The 22,579-nt window shown below is 47.0% G+C and overlaps 1 protein-coding gene across 1 annotated transcript in view; it reads right to left on the bottom strand.

The window, feature by feature from the left end:
* Nucleotides 1-15,389: 15,389 nt before the first annotated feature.
* The window catches only part of LTF (lactotransferrin), a 29,876-nt gene continuing 22,686 nt past the window's right edge, over nt 15,390-22,579 (bottom strand). Inside the window, exons 14-17 of the mRNA XM_003926267.4 lie at nt 20,801-20,868; nt 18,689-18,873; nt 17,325-17,514; nt 15,390-15,618 (exon numbers count right to left, since the gene is read on the bottom strand). Coding sequence (XP_003926316.1) covers nt 15,584-15,618; nt 17,325-17,514; nt 18,689-18,873; nt 20,801-20,868 — 478 coding nt within the window. The 3' untranslated portion in view covers nt 15,390-15,583. The remainder of the gene's footprint in view (nt 15,619-17,324; nt 17,515-18,688; nt 18,874-20,800; nt 20,869-22,579) is intronic.

Raw genomic sequence — 22,579 nt, 5'->3', positions numbered from 1 at the left:
GTGGCCTACACTAATTGAAGTAGGAATGCCAGAACTTCCGTGGTGTTGTATAGAGGAAATATCTAAGTGCTTAGGGAGGTGGCAGTGCTAGCGGATCTACTGAGTCATTAAGACTCACTCAACCACCCAGCGCAGGTCTAGAGGACACACTCTTTCCACAATGGGAAAAGTAAATGAGCTCTAGTATCCTTTAAAAAAAAAAAAAAAAAAAAAAAAAAAAAAAAAAAAAACTCTCTAGGCTGAACACTGTGGTTCAAGCCTGCAATCCTAGCACTTTGGGAGACCAAGGTGGGCAGATCACTAGGTCAGGAGTTCAAGACCAGCCTGGCCAGCATGGTGAAACCCTGTCTCTACTAAAAATACAAAAATTAGCTCGGTATGGTAGCATATACCTGTAATCCCAGTTACTCAGGAGGCTGAGGCAGGAGAATTGCTTGAACCCAGGAGGCAAAGGTTGCAGTGAGCTAAGATTACATCACTGCCCTCCAGCCTGGGCAACAGAGTGAGACTCTGTCTCAAAACAAAACAAAAAAACTCTCTAAGTGGTGGTTCTTCTCTGTAGATCAGGAGCTATAGTAAGAAATGCTATCAAATTGGGTTTCTAAATGCAGTAGGGATGGTGGGATCCTGAGGAAGCAGGGGCCACATGATAACACTTACCAAAGACCAGGTGGGCACGGTTACCACTGTAGATGGTGGAGCCAAAGCAGTCCTCAGAATAGTCTGACCCCCAGAGATCTTTCACATTGACTGGTTGATCACGGTGTTCTGGGAACTGAAATAGAAAGACAATCTACTAAATTTTTACCTGATCTGTATAAGCAGAAGAGTTCTATCTCTAGTGAACAGAAGTCTAACTTTAATCACCAAAACTGAGAGTCAATTCAATCAATTTCCAGATAGACCTAGAACCCCTTAAGGGAGTACCCTGTTACATTTCCAGCATTTTATTCTGACAATCTTTCTCCCAGCCTTCCCCAAAGGAACCTAGGACCGTTTGCCAGGGAGAGCCATGGAGGAAAAGGAAATAATTAGGCTTTTTGGAGATTCCTGGAATGGAGCCTGGCTCTACATTGACACTAATTCTAAGAGACCTAAAACATCTCTGTGGTCTACCAGCCAAAGTAGGGCTTCATAGAGATCAGGTGATCACTAGAGTTGTAGCTTGGGTCTGTTTCACAGAGGGTCCAGAGGATCCCTGAACTTATCCTTTAGTTATTGCCCCAGTTCCAGCATGTATAATTGAGCTAAGTGCGTGGCTCATGCTTGTAGTCCCAACACTCTGGGAGGCCAAGGTGAGAGGATCACTTGAGCCTAGCAGTTTGAGACTAGTCTGAGCAACATAGTGAGATCCCATCTTTTGAAAAGAAAAAGAGAAATCAAGAAAATTAACATGGAAAAAATAATGGAAAATCTGAATAATCTCACATCTATTAAAGAAATTGAATCCGTAAATAGAACTCCCCCCACAGAGATAACTATAAGCCCAATGCCCACATCAATAGGAGAAACAGAAAGAAACAATCTTTCTAACAGAAAGTGTAATTTGAATAGAGATACTCAGCATCTGGGCAGAATCCCCACATTGATTCTCTGATCCACAGAGTGAGGGCCAAGTGGAAGCCTTTGGAACTGCGTCTACCTGCCAAGGTACTAAACAACGCTGCATGTCTGGAGGAATTGCAGCAAGAACTTGAAAGATGAAAGATGATGTCCACCTCTCTCCATTCAGCTCACCTATTTGGTTTGTGCAGAAGACAGATAGGTCTTGGAAAATGACGGTGGACCAGTGTAAACCTAATCAGGCGGGGCTCCACCTGCAGCTGCAGGATCAGGTGCTGTTTCGTTTTTGCAGCTAATCAACTCTTCCGGCACCTGGTGTGCAGATGGCAAATTTTCTTTTATCTATTAGTAAAGCCTATGGGAAGCTGTTTATTTTCAGCTGGCAAGGGCAGCATTATACTCCAACGGGAGAGCAGTCTGTCTCAGATCTCTTGGATGCCTGGGGATAGGGAGGGCGTGACCCCCTCATTGTCTCCAGCCAAGGTCTTGCCCTCTGCTCCTGTTACTGGCAGCAAATCCATGCAGGTCTGCAACAACCTCAATTCTTGCCTCCTCAGCAGAAAGAATTCAGCTGAGGGGCATAAGGCAGAACCAGAGACCAAGGCAAGTTTTAGCTCAGGAGTGCAGTTTATTTGAAAGCTTTAGAATAAGAATGAAAGGAAGGAAAGCACACTTGAAAGAGGGCCAAGCAGACAGCGTGAAAGGCAAGAGTGTGGTGTGACCTTTTGACTTGGGGTTTTATAAGTAAGCTGCTTCCAGGGTCTTGTGTTATTTCTCCCCCGATTCTTCCCTTGGGGTGACCTGTCCCACGTGCATGCCTGAGCCCACTGGCTCAACTGCTGAGATCTGCTGCTCACCAGTTTCAGGTGCTTTCTATCTATTAGGAGCCGGCCTTTCCCTGTTGCCGGGTGTGACCAATTATTACTTCAGAGAGACAGCCAACAACCACCTGACCATCACCTCATGGTCACCTGACACTCCTGGTGTGTGTGTGGGGTGGGAAGCCCTCTCCTGCCCTGCTCTTGCCTGACTAGCTACACACTATAACACTCCCAGAGGAACCCACACATTTTGTGCTCTTTGCAAGAAAGTGCCTGCTCAGTACCTTGTAGGCCTGCTCACGCCTTCAGGGTCGTGGTTTTTTGTTTTTTACCACAGGTACCCATAAGCAAAACATGGTGGTGTTCACCATGCTTTTGCATTATTCACATAATTTTAAGTTATTTACATGTTTTGCTTATGGGTACCTGTGGTAAAAATCCTACTAGCTCTTTCTGCCGTGTCTATAATGACAGGCACTGCTCCATTGACTCCTTTACGACGCTTGCAAAACCCAAGAGCGTAACGCCTGCTGGTTATGCAGGTGTCTGGGCAGTGCTAGGAGAACAGAAATAGACCACGCTGCATTCGTCTCTTGATGACAGGCATTGAGATTTCCATTCTTTCTGGTTTCTTATTATGTTTCTAGTGGGCATTCACATACACATCTTGCACACCACGGAAAGTTTCTCTAGAGAAGTGGTCCACAAGCTTTTTGGATACAGAATACTTTTATGTGCTTGAAAATTGAGAACCCCAGACAGCTTTAGTGTATGTGGGTATCAGGTTCTAGTCCAAACTGAAATCTGAGGGGAGTTGGTGGGTAGGTGACAGGTAGTTGGAAAAACACTCAAGGAATCATAGGCAGTTTCAATGTGGTTTTATTCTCTCTCTGGGGGTGAGCCCTATGTACAGTGTCAGCAGGGCAATTATACCTTTAACCAGCAATAGTGCCTCTGAAGCAAGCACGAGCTCACATGAGTGGTCACCTAATGCACCTCAGGTGGCGTGATTCATAATGTGCAGAGTTGCATGCCTGCACTCCAAACCCACTGAGTCACTCTGCACCAAAAAGCCACCTCAGCCTACTCCTGACCAAAGCGCAGCTGTCTTCCTTACGCTCCACCCCTAGGCCAAGGGCATCCTCTGGGCAGGAACATGTGCCCTTAGGGTGGAGCCCTGAATCCATAACCCACAACAATACAGAGAGCAACAGCTCACTGCCAGGATCCCAACTATGCTACTTATGACTATTAGGGCCCAGCATAGGCCAGAGCCCAGGGATGCCCACCATCTCTGCAGGGGGCCATCACTAAGGCTCTCGACCACCTTAGTTTCCCATGAGACCCCTTGCAGGGCTGCTGTTATGTTCTGCCATTTGTCAGGAATAAAGGTACCACTTTGTATTCCTAAAAGGGCACAGGTGCCTCCTTGGGCAGTAGTTACTATGTCTAAGGACATCTGGTTTGCAACACCACCTTTCCAGTCTGATCAATATCATCCGTTTATGGGAGGAGGCCCACTCGGGTGTACTTCAGAGCCCAAGCAGTGTGCTCTGCAAGAGCAATAACTTGTGCTTCTGCAGTTATGACACCCACTCCAGGGATAGTCACTGTCAAGGGCTAGAACCACCAGGGTACTCGTCACGCTCGCAAAAACCGAAAGCGTAGTGCCTCCCAGTTATGTGGAGATCTGGGCAATGTGCGGAGAACAGTGGCAGGTACACAAGGTCACCCCAGGTACAACTTCTAGTCCAGTTCGCTTGTAGATAAGACCACCCTGTGTCCCGACAGACCCGTAAACTCCCAGGGAGCACAAAATCCATTGGGGCCCAACCTTGGTGGGGCCACTTGTTCCACCATATCTTTGATGTGGTGACATGTGTTATATTTACAGCAGCCGTGACGGGTACCCATCCCACAGTGGTGTTTCTCCAGTGTTGCTCTATGTACCGCGGCACCTGGGCTGGGGATGCTGCGTGTTCCCCCACTAGCCAGCCCCACCCATCATAAATGCAACAGACCAGCCAGGGATGGGCATGCTGTGGGTCTTGCAGCATCCTTTGTCCAAAGCTTGCTGCACTGCATTCCAGGCATTGGCCATGGGACCCCAGGTCTCCAGCCACATCCAGTTCTCTGCAGGTGCTGAATGTATGTACCAAGGCAAACCATCCACAGCTGCTGGAAAGGCAGTGCAGATGCAGCAGTTGGAAACATTGGTCACCTCAGCATAGGTGTGGGTCCAGTCCACAATGCAGCTGGAGAATGTTAACCTACAGTTGGAATGGCAGAGCAGGCACAGGTACTAACAGAGGAAAATTATGTCCCACAGACAAAATACAGACTGACCTTTCATCCCGGGTTAACAATGCAGCCACCAAGTGCTTTTGCCCTGAGCCACGGTACCATACCTTCTCAGCTCCACATGATTCCTTTGGGTCCTGAATACATGCCAAAGTCACAGGGGAGCTCATAATAGCTCACACAGACAGTGCATATGTACCCCGGAGGAAGGTTTCTTCCCTGGCCATTCCCCTACAGTTAACCGTGGGGACCATGTACTGAACAACACCCAAAGAATGACATGCAAGCCATACTGTAGGCTCTCCCCGCAGGGAGCTATCATGGCCAACCAGCAGCAGTGAGGGGCTTGGAACCTCCATGGCCACAGACAGCTTTTCCTTTCCCTTGCCTTCGGGGACGTTGGAGGCAGGCAAGAATAGATTACCATTTGTCCCCATACCTGGTTGGAGGAGGTCATCCTTCGTGTGTATCTGCAACTGAATGGGGGTGGTGGCCCAGTGTAACAAAGCCTCCACCAGGGCTGGGCTGCTTTTCCATAGCCATTCATTCGAGGTTTGGAGCACCAGGTCCAGCCTGGAACTCCAGCCTCACAAAGACAGGGATGTGACATGCCAGCATAACCCCTTCTTCAAGATCCTGTTATGTCACTCAATCATTCCCACAGCTTGCAAGTTGTTTGGTACATGAAATCCCCACTTGATGTCCATTGTTGTGCCTATTGTCCAGTAAAATGTGTCCCCCTGGCACTCTCAATGACTACAGGGCAACCATCTAGAGCAGGCGTCCCCAAACTATGGCCCGTGGGCCGCATGCGGCCCCCTGAGGCCATTTATCTGGCCCCCCACCGCACTTCAGGAAGGGGCACCTCTTTCATTGGTGGTCAGTGAGAGGAGCACAGTATGTGGCAGCCCTCCAACGGTCTGAGGGACAGTGAACTGGCCCCCTGTGTAAAAAGTTTGGGGATGCCTGATCTAGAGCACCTAAGTATTGCAGGGCCCGGATGGTGTGCTGCTGGCTGGCCACCCTGCAAGGGTAGGTGAACAACAGGCCTGTGGCTCTGTCTGCAGCTGTTAGTGCATGCGTATACCTTTGCGACTTTGGCAGTGGCCCAATGTAGTCTACTTGCCACCTGGTCAAGGGCACTCGCCCTATCATCACTTGTGTAACACTGGGCAGCTGCCTCCATTGAGGGCGTGCCTGAGCACGTGCTGGGCATTTCTGACAAGCCTCCCAAGTATATTGTGTGGGCAGGGACAGACCCCAGTGTTTATTGACCTGTTGCATCAGTTTATCCCCCTGCACGTCCCAGTTTCCAGTGTAGCTACAAGGCCACATCTCCTGTAGATGCTGACTCTAACCATCAGAACTTGGCCAAGGCGTCTGCCTCATCATTGCTGGGGGTGGCCAAAAGCACATGGCCTGACACATGATCAATAGTTACATCCTTCGGATGACCCATTTCCCAGAGGTCTGCCACATGGCTTGGCCATAAATGGGTTGGTGGCCAACTAGCCAATTCTGTGTTTTCCAAGTAGTTAACCACAAGGTTAAGCCTCCATAGACCACCCAGCTATCAGTACAGATTACCATAGGTGTCTCCTCCTTGGTGAGCACCATCCATACTACTCTAAGTTCAGCCCACTGACTACTTTGTCCACACCCGGTTTCAAACCATATATCGGTACTAGGTTGGACTGCAACAGTGGTCCAGGCAGGAGTAGCACTTCAGCTAGACCCATCTATATGTCATGCCCCATCAGGAATGGGGGGATGCCCTTCCTTAAATGGCAATGGCTCAGGGTCAAGGAGTGCCTCAGGCCTCATGGTCTTCTCTTGCATTAGGACTATAAGTCCCAAGACATAATGGGCTTGTACTCAGCGTACTCTGCTGCTCCAGGTAGGTGCCCCACTTTGCCAAAGTGGATGTCTATGCCATCCCAGTCTGGGAAGTCGTTATGCATGAATGCACCCATTCTGCTATTGGTTAAGTCTGTTGCCTCAAAGAAGGGTGCCACCACTTCTAAATCTGCAAGAGAATCAGAGGTTAACATAATTTCATCAACATAATGAAACAAGTGGACTCCCTTTGGACATTTCCAGGCGGTTAAATCTGTTGCAATGAGACCACGACATATGGTGGGGCTATGCACATAGCCCCGCAGCAACACTGTGAAAATCCATCGTCATCAAGGCAAACTAGTCCTGGCTCTCTAGAGCAATGTCAATTGACAAGAATGCGTTGGTCAAGTTCACCACATAGTGGTACATCAGCCTACTCCTGGCTGAAGCACAACCATCTCCCAATTCCATCGTCAAGTGGTTCATCAAATCAGTGATACATGGCACAGCTGCAAAGCCATGTAAAATATTCACCTCCAGAATGTATTCAGGTATAGGAGAGATATACACAGTGTATAAGCAAAGAGCCAAGCGGCAGATGCCAAGGTACAGAGATACAGGTTTCACTTTTACTGACTGGCCTCCATAAAGGTCAATGTATGCAGCTTTGCCCAAAAACTTAACTGGGTTCCCACAAACAAGGCTACAATCTACACCAGTACCCACCATCACCAGCACTCACTATACATTGGTAGGGGACCAGTGGATTGCCAATTCCACCTGTGGCCTCCGGTCATCTGGTGTCCCCCCAAGCCGGGCACCTTGGCCAGTTCCCTAGTTCAACAGAAAGGGCTCTCTACATTTCCACCCGGCTGCAGCAAGTAATCTTTGAGTTAGAATGCCTGGGCAGGAACAGGTCATACAACAATGCCTTTCTCCCATTTGGGCATTTTCTGGAATTGCTGCTCCAGATACAACTGTCTCCACAAAGTTAAGAGTATTTCACTGGGCTGCTTATCAATTTTCTCTCTGTCAACCCCAGTCAGAAACAAAGCTATCCACAACTGTGAGCATGTGACTCATTGGGGCCCCTTTTCTTTCATGGGGGAGTCCCCTGTGGGTGGGCAGGTTTCCCTTTTTTATGGTGTGGCCCCCTCAATCCCACCAATGGCCTTCACTTCCCCAAGAGCCGCCATGGCAGTGGTCACTTCATGCATGCGGTGCCCTACATATGGGGTGAGGACAGCAGCTAGGGAACCAAAGGGGCTCAGGAGCACAGGACCCAACACAAGATCCTTCTTGTGGGAGGTGAAATATTCATCATCTGGCCCCTGGGTATTCAGGTCAAACATAGCCTGCTGCATACCCATCTCCCAAATGGCTTGCACCAAATTGGCAAAGACTGCCATTTACTCACAGTTTCAGGCATTTCACTGGCATTGTTTCACACAGTTCATGTGGCTGCCCATAGCCACTCAATCAGGGTGTGGTCACCTTGCCCTGCTGCTAACCACCCGCTCACTTCCAGCTGCTGTTGGAGGGAGGGTGAGTCGTGATGAGGCCAGCTTTTCTATCTTAGAGGTGTAATGGGAGATACTGTCTGCTCCCTCGTTCCACAGACAAAGCATTCATGTGGGCAGGGGTTCCCCTGGACACTGGCTGCACTGCTTGCCTAATTCCTGTAACTCAGTTTGGGTATAGTCAATAAATGAAATGTGTTGCATTATGGTGGGGGGGGGGGGTCCCTGAGTCCACCCTTGGGGCCCCAATGGCTGTTCGTGATCTACCTTCTGTGGGACCACCGGGCGAGCCTGCTGCAGGGGTTCTTCCTCCTTGGTATGAGACTGAGTGGTGGTCTCCAGCCGAGATGATGGACCCAGGCCTGCATTCACAGCAGCCTCTAATTCCTTTTCCAAGCTCTGAAGCCAGGTTTCCAGGCACCCTGCCTGCACCTGGAGGTCCCCATTGATGGCAGCCTCGAATTCTTTTCCTGATCTGTGTAGCCAGGCCTCCCGGTCCTGGAGGGCCCCAACTTGTGCTGCATCCCTCAGGGATTGGGTGTGTACAGTCAAAAATGCCCATCCAACCCTGCTGGCAAAGGCTTGCTCCTTCTCGGTGCTGTGCACTTCCAGCTGCTTCAGTGCCTTCTCCATGCTCGTGGGGGACCCATCCACTGCCACTCAGGTTTCCACTGGGGCCCACCCTCGCAGTACAGCTGCCACCAGGCACTGCAATCCATGTTGTGGCCGTATGGCCAACCCGGAATCAACAGGGGCTGAAGGTTCACTTGCCTTGGGATCCTGTTCGTGATGCCAGTTGTCAGGTTCTAGCCCACACTGAAGTCCAAGGGGAGTTGGTGGACGGGTGGCAGGTAGCTGGAAAAACACTCAAGTAGGCAGTTTCAACGTGACTTTATTCTCTCTCTGAGCACAAGCCATATGTATAGTGTCAGCAGGGTAATTATACCTTTTATAGACAGTGGCTCTGAGTTAAGCATGAGCTCACGTGAGTGGTCACCTAATGGGTCTCACCTGGTGTGATTACATAGTGCGCAGAGTTGTGCACCTGTGCTCCAAACCCGCTGAGTCATGCTGCACCAGAAGGCTACCTCAGCCTACTCCTGACTAAAGCACAACCATCTCCCTTACAGTGGGCTAAATCTATTGCTATTTATAATATTAGAAATTTTAACACAGAATTTTCAAGTATTTATATTATTGATTTTAAAATAATAAGCCCATTACATGTTAACATAAATAACATACTTTTATTTTAAAAATCTGTATTTTTTTAAAAGAAAAAAAATTTAGCAACAACAGTGATCCTTGTAATCCTCCCACCTCAGTCTCCCAAGGAGCTGGGACCACAGGTGCACACCACCATGCCCAGTTAATTTCTTTTCTTTTTTTTTTTTAAAAACTAAATATCTTAAAATTTTATTTTACATTATATTCAACAAAGATTATACTTACAACTACACAGTTACTCCTAGAACAAAGACAAAATCAAGTTTTGTTTTGGTGACAGTTTTCTGACAAGATTAACAGAGCACAATGGACAGGTCCTCCATTTGACTTTCAAGGAGCAATCATAAAACAATCCCCAAGTGCTTGGCACTACAGACATGAGCCACTGTGCCCAGCACGCCTTTACATTTTTAAAATTATTTGTCCCACTTTCTGGTACTACTTAAACCATTCTGTTGATTAACCGGGGTAATTTAGTATCAATGAAACACTAATAATCCTTAAAGAGTGATTTCTATATTCTTTGGTAGAGATGGGATCTTGCCATGTTGGCCAGGCTAGTCTCGAGCTCCTGAGCTCAAGTGACCCTCCTGCCTCGGTCTCCTAAAGTGCTGGGATTACAGGTTTCAGCCACCACACCTGGCCAGAAACTGGATTCTCTGTCTTGTTCTCCACCTAATCTGTTAGACTGTCAAATGCCAAATAACCTTTGGAAAATTCTACTCATAAGGAGAGAGATAAATAACTTCTGAGTATCATCATTAAAATAGTCTGACTTCACAGATCCACTGAAAGGGTCCCACGTGGAGAACAGCTCTAAGCTAAAGAGTAGAATGGCTAGGGGGTGGGGGAAAATAAACATTCAGTCCATGGCAGCTGACCACAAGAACACATTTTAAGTCTCTTCCTCTCCTGTTCCTTGTGATTGCAGACAGACTTAATCTGTAGGAAAGCTGTAGAGAGAACAAGCTCAAGCCCCTGATTTTACAAAGAAAGCTGGGCCAGAGAAGTTAAGGGACTTACCCAAGGTCACACAGCCACAAGGCAGCAGAGCTGGGGCTGAGCTCCAAGTGTCTTGCTGCAGAGCCACCTCTTTCTCCCACTAGGGACTGGCCTGTGATTACTGCAGAAAACAATGGTCAGCTAACTGACCCTGATTGCCCATTGCTGGTAAAAGTTAATCCCCTGAGGAAAAAGTATGCATTGGCCCACCATGGTGTCTCAGGTCTGTAATCCCAGCACTTTGGGAGGCTGAGGCAGGCAGATCACTTGAGGTCAGGAGCTTAAGACCAGCCTGGCTGTCATGGTGAAACCCCATCTCTACTAAAAATACAAATAGTAAGCCAGGCGTGGTGGCAGGCACTTGTAATCCCAGTTACTCAGGAGGCTGAGGCAGGAGAATTGCTTGAACCCAGGACACAGAGGTTGCAGTGAGCTGAGATTGTGCCACTGTACTCCAGCCTGGGCAACAGAGTGAGACTCCATCTCAAAAAGTAATAATAATAAAATAAAAATAAATAAATAAATATGCATCACCTAAGGTGGTCAGTCAGTGTTCCCAAGATCCAAGATTACACAATGTTCCTTCTGGTGTGAGTGACGGGGGGTTCACCGCACCGCAGAATCCATGACTTTTCTCTCAGAAGTGAACGCATGGCTAATTATTTGAATTCTTTGTAGAGATGGAGTTGTGCCATGTTGCCCAGGCTGGTCTCGAACTCCCGGACTCAAGTAATCTGCCCGCCTCAGCCTCCCAAGGTGCTGGGATTACAGGCATGAGCCACCACATGGCCTGCACCTATAGTCTCAGCTACTCAGGAGGCTGAGGTAGGAGAATCACCTGAACTGAGGGAAGTTGAGGCTGCAGTGAGCTGTGATTGCTCCAATGCACTCCAACCTGGGCAAGAGAGTGAGATCCTGTCTCAAAGAAAAAAAAGAAAGAAAGAAAAACAGCGAACACACTTACTGGGGAAGAGGCCTGCAGGCGCCCCAGCCAGTTCACCACAGCACACGGCAGCAGCCCTGCTGCCACAGGAAGCAGCTCCAGGTCCTGCAGCTTGGACCCTGGATCCTGGAGTCTGGAGCCCCCCATCCAGTGCTGCACCATGCTCACTAGTACCCCCCAACCCCCGGCATCAGCCAGCACCGAGGCACCAGCAGCAGAGAAATTGCTCACCTAAAATGTAGAGAGATGAGGCTAAACTGTCCTCCTAAGGCTGTATATAAATATATGGTCCTGCCGATACTGTATGAGATTACCTGCTTCACCACATCCTCGAGATACTGAGTATCATTAGCAACGTGAATTTTAAATTGTGCTAATCAAGGAAAAATGATTGCCTAATTACTAGTGAGTTGAGGTTAGGTAACATCAATATTCCTTCTTCTGGTGGGATATTTTGCATTAATCACATTTTATGTAAATTCTTTATATATAATTAACACTAGAATGTCCAACTTGGTTTTCGTTGTTCCTTACCTATTTGGAAACACATTAAGAATGAGGGAGGGAACAGATGGGGACTCACCCAGGGATGCGTGGAACTGGTCTGCAGCCACTTGGAGGCCCCTTCGACACTTCCCCACACTCTCCTCAATTTCCCGTTCTTTGTCCATAGATACATCCAACAATTTGTTTGAATATAAGAAAGAAAGACTCAGCTTTCAATGGAAAATAGTAGGTTGGATCATATGACTGAAGCGGTGAAAAGAAATAGGGGATTCTCCCATTACTGCGTATATATCCAAAGGATTATAAATAGTTCTATTATAAGGACACGTGCACACGTATGTTCATTGGGGCACTGTTTACAATAGCAAAGACTTGAAACCAACCCAAATGCCCATCAATGATAGACTGGACAAAGAAAACGTAGCACATATACATCATGGAATACCATGCAGCCATAAAAAACGATGAGTTCGTGTCCTTTGTAGGGACATGGATGAACCTGGAAACCATCATTCTCAGCAAACTGACACAAGAACAGAAAATCAAACACCGCATGTTCTCACTCATAGGCGAGTGTTGAACAATGAGAACACATGGACACGGGGAGGGGAGCATCACACACTGGGGTCTGTGGAGTGGGGAGCTAGAGGAGGGACAGCAGGGGGCAGGGAGCTGGGGAGGGATAACATGCAGAGAAATGCCAGATATAGGTGATGGGGAGGAAGGCAGCAAACCACATTACCATGTGTGTACCTATGCAACAATTTTACTTGTTCTTCACATGTACCCCCAAGCCTAAAACTCAATAAAAATATAGAGAGAGAGTAAGAGAGAAACGGGATTTTATTATGGGGGAGGTCCAAACCCTGGTGGACAAAAAAAAAAATTTATCGAAATTGTTTGAAAATTCAAGAATTAAATCAGATTATTTTGGATTCAATAGGAATTAGATTACCTTAAAGCCCCAAGATACTTCATTTCATAGAATGCAGGGAAGGTATAGAAAAGGGAAACAAATAGGCAAAGGCATGGCTAACAAGCTGGAAGGGGAAATAACTCCTTTCAAGAAAGGTTTGGGTCTTAAAGACCCCAGGAGACATATACAAAAATGGTAAGAGGATGCGCCGAAACTAGTATTAAGGCTGTGGCACAGGATGAGGCAGATAAAGCTGTCACTGAGCCTCAGAGAGTGACTGGCGTCACAGCGAGAGTTTGCAATGGCCTGAAGGGTGGGTTTCTGAAATCAAACATGAATGATTCCCCCTCAGGGAACCTAGACTGGGGAGCTACTGCACAGTTCCGTGTATGCGGAAGTATCATCAATGCAGGATCAACTGTGAAATATCACAGGAGGCATCCTGCACCTAGTCAGTCTTCTGTTTCCGGGGTAGCCTGTACAGCTGCGCAGGCAGAGCCCCAACCATCCTGGTGAGGGGCACACAGAGATCCAGCCACACCCCCAGGCCATGCTCTGGGAAGAGGGTGGGACCCGGGCAAAGCACACCTCTTTAGGACTGTACAGAAGCCTTTGTGGGCTGCTGGGGGGAACATCTTGTGATGGCTTTCTGGCTGGGCACTGTGAAATGCTCTGCAGATTTTTCCTCGCACTGTTCTACTTCCCCTGTCACTGCCCCTTCCTCCTAGGTGACCTCATTGATGTTGTGGCCACATGAATTCTCTGGCCAATGAAATGATGGAGATGATATGGCCTCTCCCAAGCAGACACTTTAAGTATTATTGTATGATGCTTTTATATCTCTGTCTTTTTTTTTTAAGTTAAAGCAGTTTATTAAGGAATAAAAGAATGGTACTCCACAGGCAGAGCAACTGCCTCTGTCTCTTATTTTCCCCTCTGCCTCAAGCCCAGCATGCCCAAAATTGGGGCTACTGGTTCAGCCTGGGTCTCAAAATAAAGACACGTGATGGAGATAGACACAAGAGAGAAGCAAAGTTTTGTCATGTTAGCCACTAAGATTTTGATTTGGAGGCCATTGGCTACGGCAGTATAACCTAGTGTGAACAGATAGATACGATGATGTTCCAGTTCTTTTCAACCTGGAAAAGGAGAATTTTACAGATGGGCCTTGATTTCACGGTAGTATCTTCTTTAGACAAGAAAGCTCATACTGTTCAAATGCCATGCTTTATAGTGCTGGCATTATCACTACTGTGGCTACCCCATCAGATGTTGCTCACTGACTAATCTTCTCATGTTAGTGAGGATGGAAAACATATCAGGCCATAATTCAATGTAGCAAACAGGAAAAGAGTTTCATCCTAGCATTATGAAACCTTAATTAATGTCCTTTCCTCACAGTTTCAGAGGCTTTTGCAGGCAGCAGCAGAGCTACTGATGTCACTGGCAGTGGGGAACATGGCCAAATGGTTGCCCCCAGGATGGAGGCGGAGTTTCAGGACACTTGTCTGAGCTCTGCCCTTGAACAGACAGTCTCACTCTCATTGACAATTTTGCCTGTTGGGTCCAAAGAACCAACGAAAAAGCTGGAAAGTTATTCCTTCTTCATTTCTCTCTTCATTATTCAAAATTATTCTCTCTTCATTTCTCTTTTCTCCTTTTCTCTGCTTGCTCCTTAGCCCTTTAGAAATGCAATTATAATCTTTTACCTCCCTTTCACCGGACACTCCCAACAGGTCAAGTTCATCTGATCATGTGCTCTTAGTTAGAAGCTCCAGAACAGAACTCCTTCCCACCAAGAGACTGCCTTGAGATGTAACAGTCAATTTACAAGCCAAAGTATGCCTGCTATGAAACTCTCCCACCTGGAGATTTTCTGGCTGATTTTACAACCTCGTTTTCCCCACAACGGCACCAGCAGTCACCAGCTCAACTGCCTGGTAGTTAAGGCACCAAAGCTAGTACACAGGCCCCCACTGCTCCCTTCTCTCCTGCGTGCCAGGGCCCCCATCTAAAAGCCTCTGCTTTCTGCTCCAAAGTTGAAGCAGTACCCTTAAGGCAGGAAGCCTGTACTTCTTCCCCTAAGGTAGCTTCGGAAAAAAAGTTGCTTTCTTTATACCACACTGAGCTTTTGTTAATTAGATTCTGCAAGTGATGAGCAACGGACCCTGCATTTCAGTTATGATTCCTTTGGAGTGCAATGGCACAATCTCGGCTCACTGCAACCTTCGCCTCCCGGGTTCAAGTGATTCTCCTTCCTCAGCCTCCCAAGTAGCTGAGATTATAGGCACCTGCCACCGTGCCCGGCTAATTTTTTTGTATTTTTAGTAGAGATGGAGTTTCACCATCTTGGCCAGGCTGGTCTCGAACGCCTGACCTCAGGTGATCCACCTGCCTTGGCCTCCCAAAGTGCTGGGATTACAGGCGTGAGCCACCGTGCCCGGCCTAGTTCCAATTCCTATGCCTGCTCTTCCTGTCCTGCCTTGGGACACACACACACTCATGTGCACACACTCCCAGGCACACACATGCACCTGCACTGAGACAACTATGTGAATAACCAACCCGATCCCCTTGGGGAAACAATTGCTTGACCTGGCCTTAAATTCCAGACCTTTGGGCATCACATCCAAGACTGCAAGAAAGAGGAGGCACCGGACCTGAAAAACTCGGAAGGGGAGGTCCAACTGTACAGGTATTTTGTCAGACACATGATTTCAGGATAAAATTCTAGAAAAGATGAATAATGCTTTATAAGGGGAGACTATCAACGCTATTTCTCATTTTATTTCTTGCCAAGACGACAGCAGGGAACTGTGAGCAGATGGTCGGGCCATCCCCACCCTCAGCGGAGGAGGCCAGGCCCCAGCACACCCGGAGAGAGGGGCTGAGAGCAGCGGATGGCTGAGGCTTTCTCAGGGAGGCTGGGCCGTCTTCTGGGGTTTTACTTCCTAAGGAACGCGCAGGCTTCCAGGAGGGCTGTGGGACACAACGGAGCAAGAGATTCAGAAACTGATTTCTTTTCTTAAAATCAATAAGCCAGTTTTTTAAATCAATAAATCCAAGAGGATACTAAGAGTTTTCTCTGCCCTCTCCCATCACTGTGAGTCAGCACTTGCCACACTCATATTCCCCTCTATTACTCCTAACAACCACAGCGCTCAAGGGAGCCAGAGTCTAGCCCTCGGCAGCCGGGGTGTTTCCCTGCTCTGGTCTGAGGGACACAACCTCCTTACACTTCTCTCTCGTTGAATGGACCATCACATTCTCAAATTCACAAGATACTGGTGGTCCTCTAGCTTCTCCTGGAATGTGAATCTGTTTGCAATTATGTTCGCCTACAGATTCGCTCACTCGTCCACAAATCCTGACTGAGCACCTGCTTTGTGTGAGTTGCTGTGCTAAGTGCTGCGGACACAGCATGGATAGACAGGCCTGCCCTCAAGAAGCACGTGGTCTATGCAGTCCTGAGCTGGCTGCTCACAAGAAGAGCCCTGTAGCCATACTTCTCAGAGTGTGGTCCTGACGTGCATCACAGTGACCTGAGTTGTTGGTCAGCACAGAAAAGGGTTTCTCAACCTTGGCACGATTGACATTTGGAGGCTGATATTTCTTTGTCTCAGGGGCTGACTGTGCTTTGTTTAGCAGCATCCCCAGCCTCTACCTATTTGGTACCAGCAGCACCCTCTATGTTGTAAGAATCAAAAATGCTGGTTGGCATTGCCAAATATCAGCTCAGGGCAAAACTGCCTCTCATTGAAAACCACCAATAAAGATATTCCTGGCCCTGCCCCTATCCCTGGACCTATAGCATCCCCAATGCCTCTGCCTCTGGGTGAGGTTCCAGGAATAGGAATCTGGACGAGCAGCACACAGGGAGCTGTGCACACTGAGATCCCAGAGTCATCTCTGGGAGCCTTACAACACTCCGTGATGGCTTCTAAATACTTTTAAAGGATTAAATTAGTATCAATATATTTCCCTGGCTAACATGTTTTCCTACACTTGAATTTTTTTGAAATTTTGTTTCCTCTGTAGTTGGCATCTATGGTAACTGTCTAGAATCAGATTTTGTCTTTTTTCTTTTCTGTTTTCTGAGGCAGGGTCTCTCTGTGTCACCTAGGCCATAACGCAGTGGTGCAATCATGGCTCACTGCAGCCTCAACCTCCTGGGCTCAGGCAATCCTCCTATTTCAGCCTCCCAAGTAGCTGGGACTACCAGTGCTTGACACCACACTGGCTAATTTTTAAAATTATTTTTGGAGAGACAGGGTCTCCCTGTGTTGGCCAAGCTGATCTCAAACTCCTGGGCTCAAGCCATCCTCTCGCCTCTCCTTCCCAAAGTGCTGGGATAACAGGTGAGAGCTCTCACACCTGGTCGATTTTGTCATTTCTCAATGCATAGGCATATATACACCTTTCATTTTACCGAATAAAATGGATTATCAGTTCCCAAAGACTTTGACAGTGCAGTCACTATCAGTATTATAAAAAATAAATAAATTAAATATTACATACTGCCTTATTTTATTCTCTAATTCTTTTATCAATGAGATTATAATTTCCTGGACTACACAGAGATATTATCTTTCCTTAACATTTTATACCCATGTTCATTCCTAGAATGCTATTTGGCCCTCAAACCTTGACCTTCACCCACGGTGGTTTTTCGGGGGTCTACTTACGGGAGGTTGAGCACTTTTTCAGATTATTAATGGCTGTGACATACTGTGGTCCCAAATATTTTTCATATGTTGTTTTGCCCTGGAGTCCGGCCAGACACTCAGTGTTATCATTGAATAGAAGGTTTTTGGTTTCAGACCGGAATAAGCAAAACTTGTCTGGGCAGTCAGATCCATTTGTTCCAAATTTAGCCTGTGACAAAAGGGCAGACAGTGAGTAGCTAAGGAGAAGAGGAATTTATGGGTTAAAAGGGGCTAAAGGGTTTTTTTTTTTTTTCATCCAAGAAGAGCCCTGGGAAAACCATGGGGTGGAAGGAGCTGAGTTCTGGAGTCATTTCACCTCCTTAGTGGACTGCCCCACCCCACACTCCTGGTGCCAGGGCCCCTCCCGGGCAGCACCCAGGCTTCACACCACTTCTGGTCCTACCTCCTGCCATCTGCCATCTTTCCTTCCTTCTTAACCTGTGATCTTTTTCCATAAAACTTCTTATGGGTGACAAGGTGACAACTGAGGGGTTTTGAGACCTGCCCTCACACACAGATCGCTTAGGACATTCTAATACACAGCTGTCCTGGAGAGGCAGACTTCTGGGAAAACACAGGCTCTGCCAGTAATCAGCTCAGTGCGCAGGCAGTCACCCTGCTTCCCTCACACAGTTCCCGCTCTGTCCAGGGCTCCCACGTGGGGAGACAGAGCCCAAGCCCCTCAGTCGTGGCGGCTCTCTCACCAGCACCAGTGCGTGTGCACAGTAAGGGCTCCATGAAGGCCAGTTATCGTGGCCAGTCTTATTATTCCAGGGTTGTTTTCTTTAAAAGCACACATAGAGAGACATGATGTTATCAGATAAAAATAGAAGTTCTGATAGAGAATCCAGATTTTAATAAAATTCTAGGATCGCCTTCGAATCACATTTAGATAGCCCTACATCTATAGAGCAAGTTCTGGGTTTGCTGTTTTCAAGGCCTGGCCTAGAACGTTGTTTAGTTAGCCCGGGTTCAGGAAACGTCGCCAGAATAAAGCACTCTACCAAGGCGTGTGGGAGGAAGGCTCAGTGGCTCCCTCATTAGCCAGGAGAACAGCAGGAGGGGAAAAGACAGCCTCTGAGCCCCGCCGTGAGTGCAGCAAGGCCGTGGCACAGAGACTCAGCAGAACTGGAGTGAGTCCCAGAAAGCCCTGAGTCAAAAGCCTCTGTCGTTTTTGTTGGCACCCCGGGCAACCTCACAGCATGAAGCCAATACCATCACCATGAGCTTCAAGCAAAAGGACTAGAGAGGCTTGAGTGGGCTGGGGCACCTAGCTCTGCCATCTCCCCACCTAATGGGAGCCCACGCAGCTAAGAAAGCACTAGGGGCCCTGTGGTCCATACCTGTTGCTGGAACAGCACCTGTTTCAGGCGTTCCACCTTATCCGTCCGAGACACCACGGCATGATTTGGGGCCATGGCAAGATGGCAGCTCTTAGCCTCCGTCACAGGCTTCCGGGTACCATCGAGGCACAGCAGCTCAAAGTTCTCCAGCTTCAAATCCTTAGCCCACGCTTCAGTGTTCTTTCCTGGGGAGAAAAAGAAGGTGGCATCAGCCACAGCTGCCCCACTTAGCCAAGAAGTCTTTTCTGGGTGAGTGTGGCCATCCCACTGACCCCTCAAACGCACACACTGGGGTTGTGATGACGTGAGGGAAACAGGATGAACTTTGTCCTACACAAGCTGCACAAACTTCAGATGTGCCAAATATTAGTACTGTGTCCATGCAATGGAATGTTATTCAGCAATAAAAGGGAGTGAAGTTCTGGTACATGCTGCAACACGCATGAACCTCGAAAATGAAGCCCATGAGACACACCAGTCACAAAAGATCACATAAGAAACTGGCCATAGTGGCTCATGCCTGCAATCCCAGCACTTTGGAAGACCAAGGTGGGAGAATCACTTGAAGCCAGGAGTTTATCACCAGCCTGAACAACACAACAAGACCCCATTTCAAAAAAACCCACCACATACTATATGATCCCATTTATATCAAGTGTCCAGAACAGGCCAACCTATGGAGACAGAAGTGGACTGATGGTCACCAGGGCTGAAGGAGGATGGGGCAGTGACTGATAATAGGTGCCGGGGTTTCTTTATAGGAGGCTGCAAGTGTTCCAGAGTTGGATTGTGTTGAGGGTTGTACAATTCTGTGAATGTACTGGAGATCAGTGAATTGTATACTTTGCATGGGTAGATTTTATAGTATATAAATTCTATCTCAATAAAGCTGTTACAAGTGCTTTTTCTTTTTAAAGAAGAAAACCCTCCACCTATGCCATATTTTTCAGTAAGTTTCAGAAAAAGAATTTACATTCAAGGAGAAATTGTTTTCTCTTCCCTTTCATATTCAGATGCTATTAGTGTAACCAGGGAAAAGATAGAAACTTTTACAGGTTTATCAAATATATATAGTCAATTCTAACAAAATACAGTTGTTAAGTACCAGAGAAAGCTAAAATTAAATTTGACATCAGTCTGATCCCTGGAGATTGCTTCAGTGAATGGCTTGTAAATTCTAAATGTAATTGTATGCATGTCTGTGTTTGTGCAGATACAGGCTCATTGTTCAGGCCCTTGCTTATCTCTCTGCCCTCTCCCCTTAAGAAAATACTTCCTCCATTCTCTGGGATTCCTCTATTTGTTACTGAAATAATTTCAAATTCACACATCTGGTTTTAATCTCCATCCCAGGAGACACTAGAAGGGGCAGAAGCAGAAGGGAGAAGTGGCTGTGACGGCTGTGACATGGAGGGAGGGAGGCCGAAAGTGAAGCCAGTTCTTTCTCAGGGAACAAAATGGCAAGTCATCTGCTAAGACTGAGGGGTGGGGATGCTGAGGTGGGGTCAAGGAGACAACTGCAGATTGGAAGGTAGCAAATGGCTGAGAACAAGAAGACAGAGTGATTGTTCAGACGTTGGCTGGAAGATGCTCTTCCATCATCTGCAACTGCCTGTAATTTTGTTCCCACTAACTCCCAAGGAGTCTCCAGACCAGGGCTCACATGGGAATGAATGAAGGTCTCTACTTCATTTTTCATAAAGGGAAACTTCCTTTGTATATGTTCGCCCAGTTTTGTAGCATCATCCATAGTTTCCAATATGCATGCATGATCAACTGCGGGCAGACACTGTGTTTTCGTGGTTGACTAGACAAAGCCAGGGAGACATTTGCTACTGAGCATGGCTAGTTTCTGCATATCTATGAGTGTGTGTGTGTGTGTGTGTGTGTGTGTGTGTGTGTGTGTGTGTAGTGTATGAATTTGGTTTCAAAATCAATATGACACCTACAGATGTTCCCATGTTGTCTATTGAGATAAAGAATTTTGGAGTTCTTTTAATAAAAAATCTGGAAAATGTTATAACACCTTCCCAATTGCAAATCTCAACACTAAAATGTGTTGTGATGCCAAAGACTCTGCTTTGAAGGAGAAAGGGAAACGCCTTCACCTACCATTGGTGTTCTGCAAGACAGTGGTATCTTTCACGAAGGCAACATCCCCAGCATTCTCAGCCAGGCACCTAAAATGTTCCAGAAAATATGCACATAATTAGAGAAGAGAAACTAGTAGGACTCTCATAAATATTTGTAATATTCATTCCAAAAATGGAAATACAGAAGTAAACATCTAAAAGACAACGATTTCTAGGAAGTTACAGTTTACAACGGCAGATGGAACACATGTGTGCCTGCCCTCCTTTTAAAGCCCTGTGAAAAAGACATTACTGGGGTTCTTACAAGCCATAAACTCATAAAAGAGGGTGAGAGAAGATACTAATGATGATGTTTGGAAGTTAGAGAGCAAATGAATGAGCAGTCATTGACCTAACAGAGCAAAGAAAGCCATAATGGAAGCTGGATGTGGGGCAAGCTCAGAAGAAAGCAGATGTACACTGTGGGACTCCAGAAAGGCTCAGCAATGAGAGGTCCTAGGCACCGTTACAAGTGGCTGGGAACAGGAACACTGGGAAGGGTCTCCGTAAGATGCAGTTTATGCTCCTTCATATCCCATGCAGCTGGAGATTGCTCCTTCCTCTCGCTGGTTAAAGAGTGAAGGTTTGTTTGCTAGAGAGGTTGAGCCTGAACAGCACTACGGGCTAGAGAATCAGATATGGTTGAGGGTAGAGATGCAACACTGGAAACAGGGTGGAGCGAAACTCTCTCCTGGGAGGTTCCTGACAACCCCTTTCCCCCGCTCAGCTTTCAGAAGGCTGGCTGTCAACGCTATACCTCCCAAGAAGCAGGCAGAAAGTTTCCTTCTCTTGGAAATCTGATGAACTCAAAAAAAAAAAAAAAAAAACCTTATAGATTCCCGTATTTGGATGCCGACACAAACCAGTTGCTCTATGGTAAGGTCTAGTGCTCGCCAAGACTTAGCAACTGACACAGAGCTAACAGTCAGCTCTGGTGCTTCACAGTTTTTTTTTTTCTTTTTCTTGTAATGCTTCACTCTTAAATATGGACGAGCGGCCAGTGATACTTAGATATTTGAAGAAAGACCATAAAAAATGGAGACCAAAAATTACACCCAGAGGATACAGAGACAATATGGAAAAGAGAATAAAACAAAGAAAAACTGTCATTAATATTGTTAAAGAGAATAAAAGAAGGTGTAGCACTCATGAAACAAGAACAAAAAGCTCTTAAAAAGAAAATACAGGCTGAGCGTGGTGGCTCACATCTGTAATCTCAACACTTTGGGAGGCTTAGGCAGGAGGATCATTTGAGGCCAGGAGTTCAAGACCAGCCTGAGCAACATAGAGAGATCCCAGCTCTAAAGAAAACATTTAAAAATTAGCCAGGCATGGTGATGCATGCCTGTGGTCCTGACTACTTGGGAAGCTAAGGTGGGAGGCTTGCTTAAACCTGGGAGGTTGAGGCTGCAATGAGCCGTGATCATGCCACTACACTCCAGTCTGGGTGATAGAGCAAAATCCTGCCAAAAGAAAAAAAGAAAAGAAGAAAAGAAGAGAGAGGCGAGGAAAGGGGAGAGGAGGGGAGAGAGGGGAGGGAAAGAAAGGAGAGGAGAGGAGAAGACAAGAGGGGAGGGAAGAGGAGGGAAGGGCAGAGAAGAGGGGGAAGTTCAAGAAGAGTTCTTAGACACCAAAAAATTCTTAAAATGACACGAGATTAGAAGAATTCTTAAAATGACATAAAAAATTCTTAAAATGACATAAGACTGAGCAAATATCCCAGAAACTAGAAGATACGAGCAGATAACGAAAAAGAAAC

This window comes from Saimiri boliviensis, chromosome 8, assembly GCF_048565385.1.
Source record: "Saimiri boliviensis isolate mSaiBol1 chromosome 8, mSaiBol1.pri, whole genome shotgun sequence".
In the NCBI taxonomy this organism is placed as follows: Eukaryota; Metazoa; Chordata; class Mammalia; order Primates; family Cebidae; genus Saimiri; species Saimiri boliviensis.
Note: the sequence above shows the minus strand (reverse complement) of the source record. Positions and strands in the feature narration are given on the sequence as shown.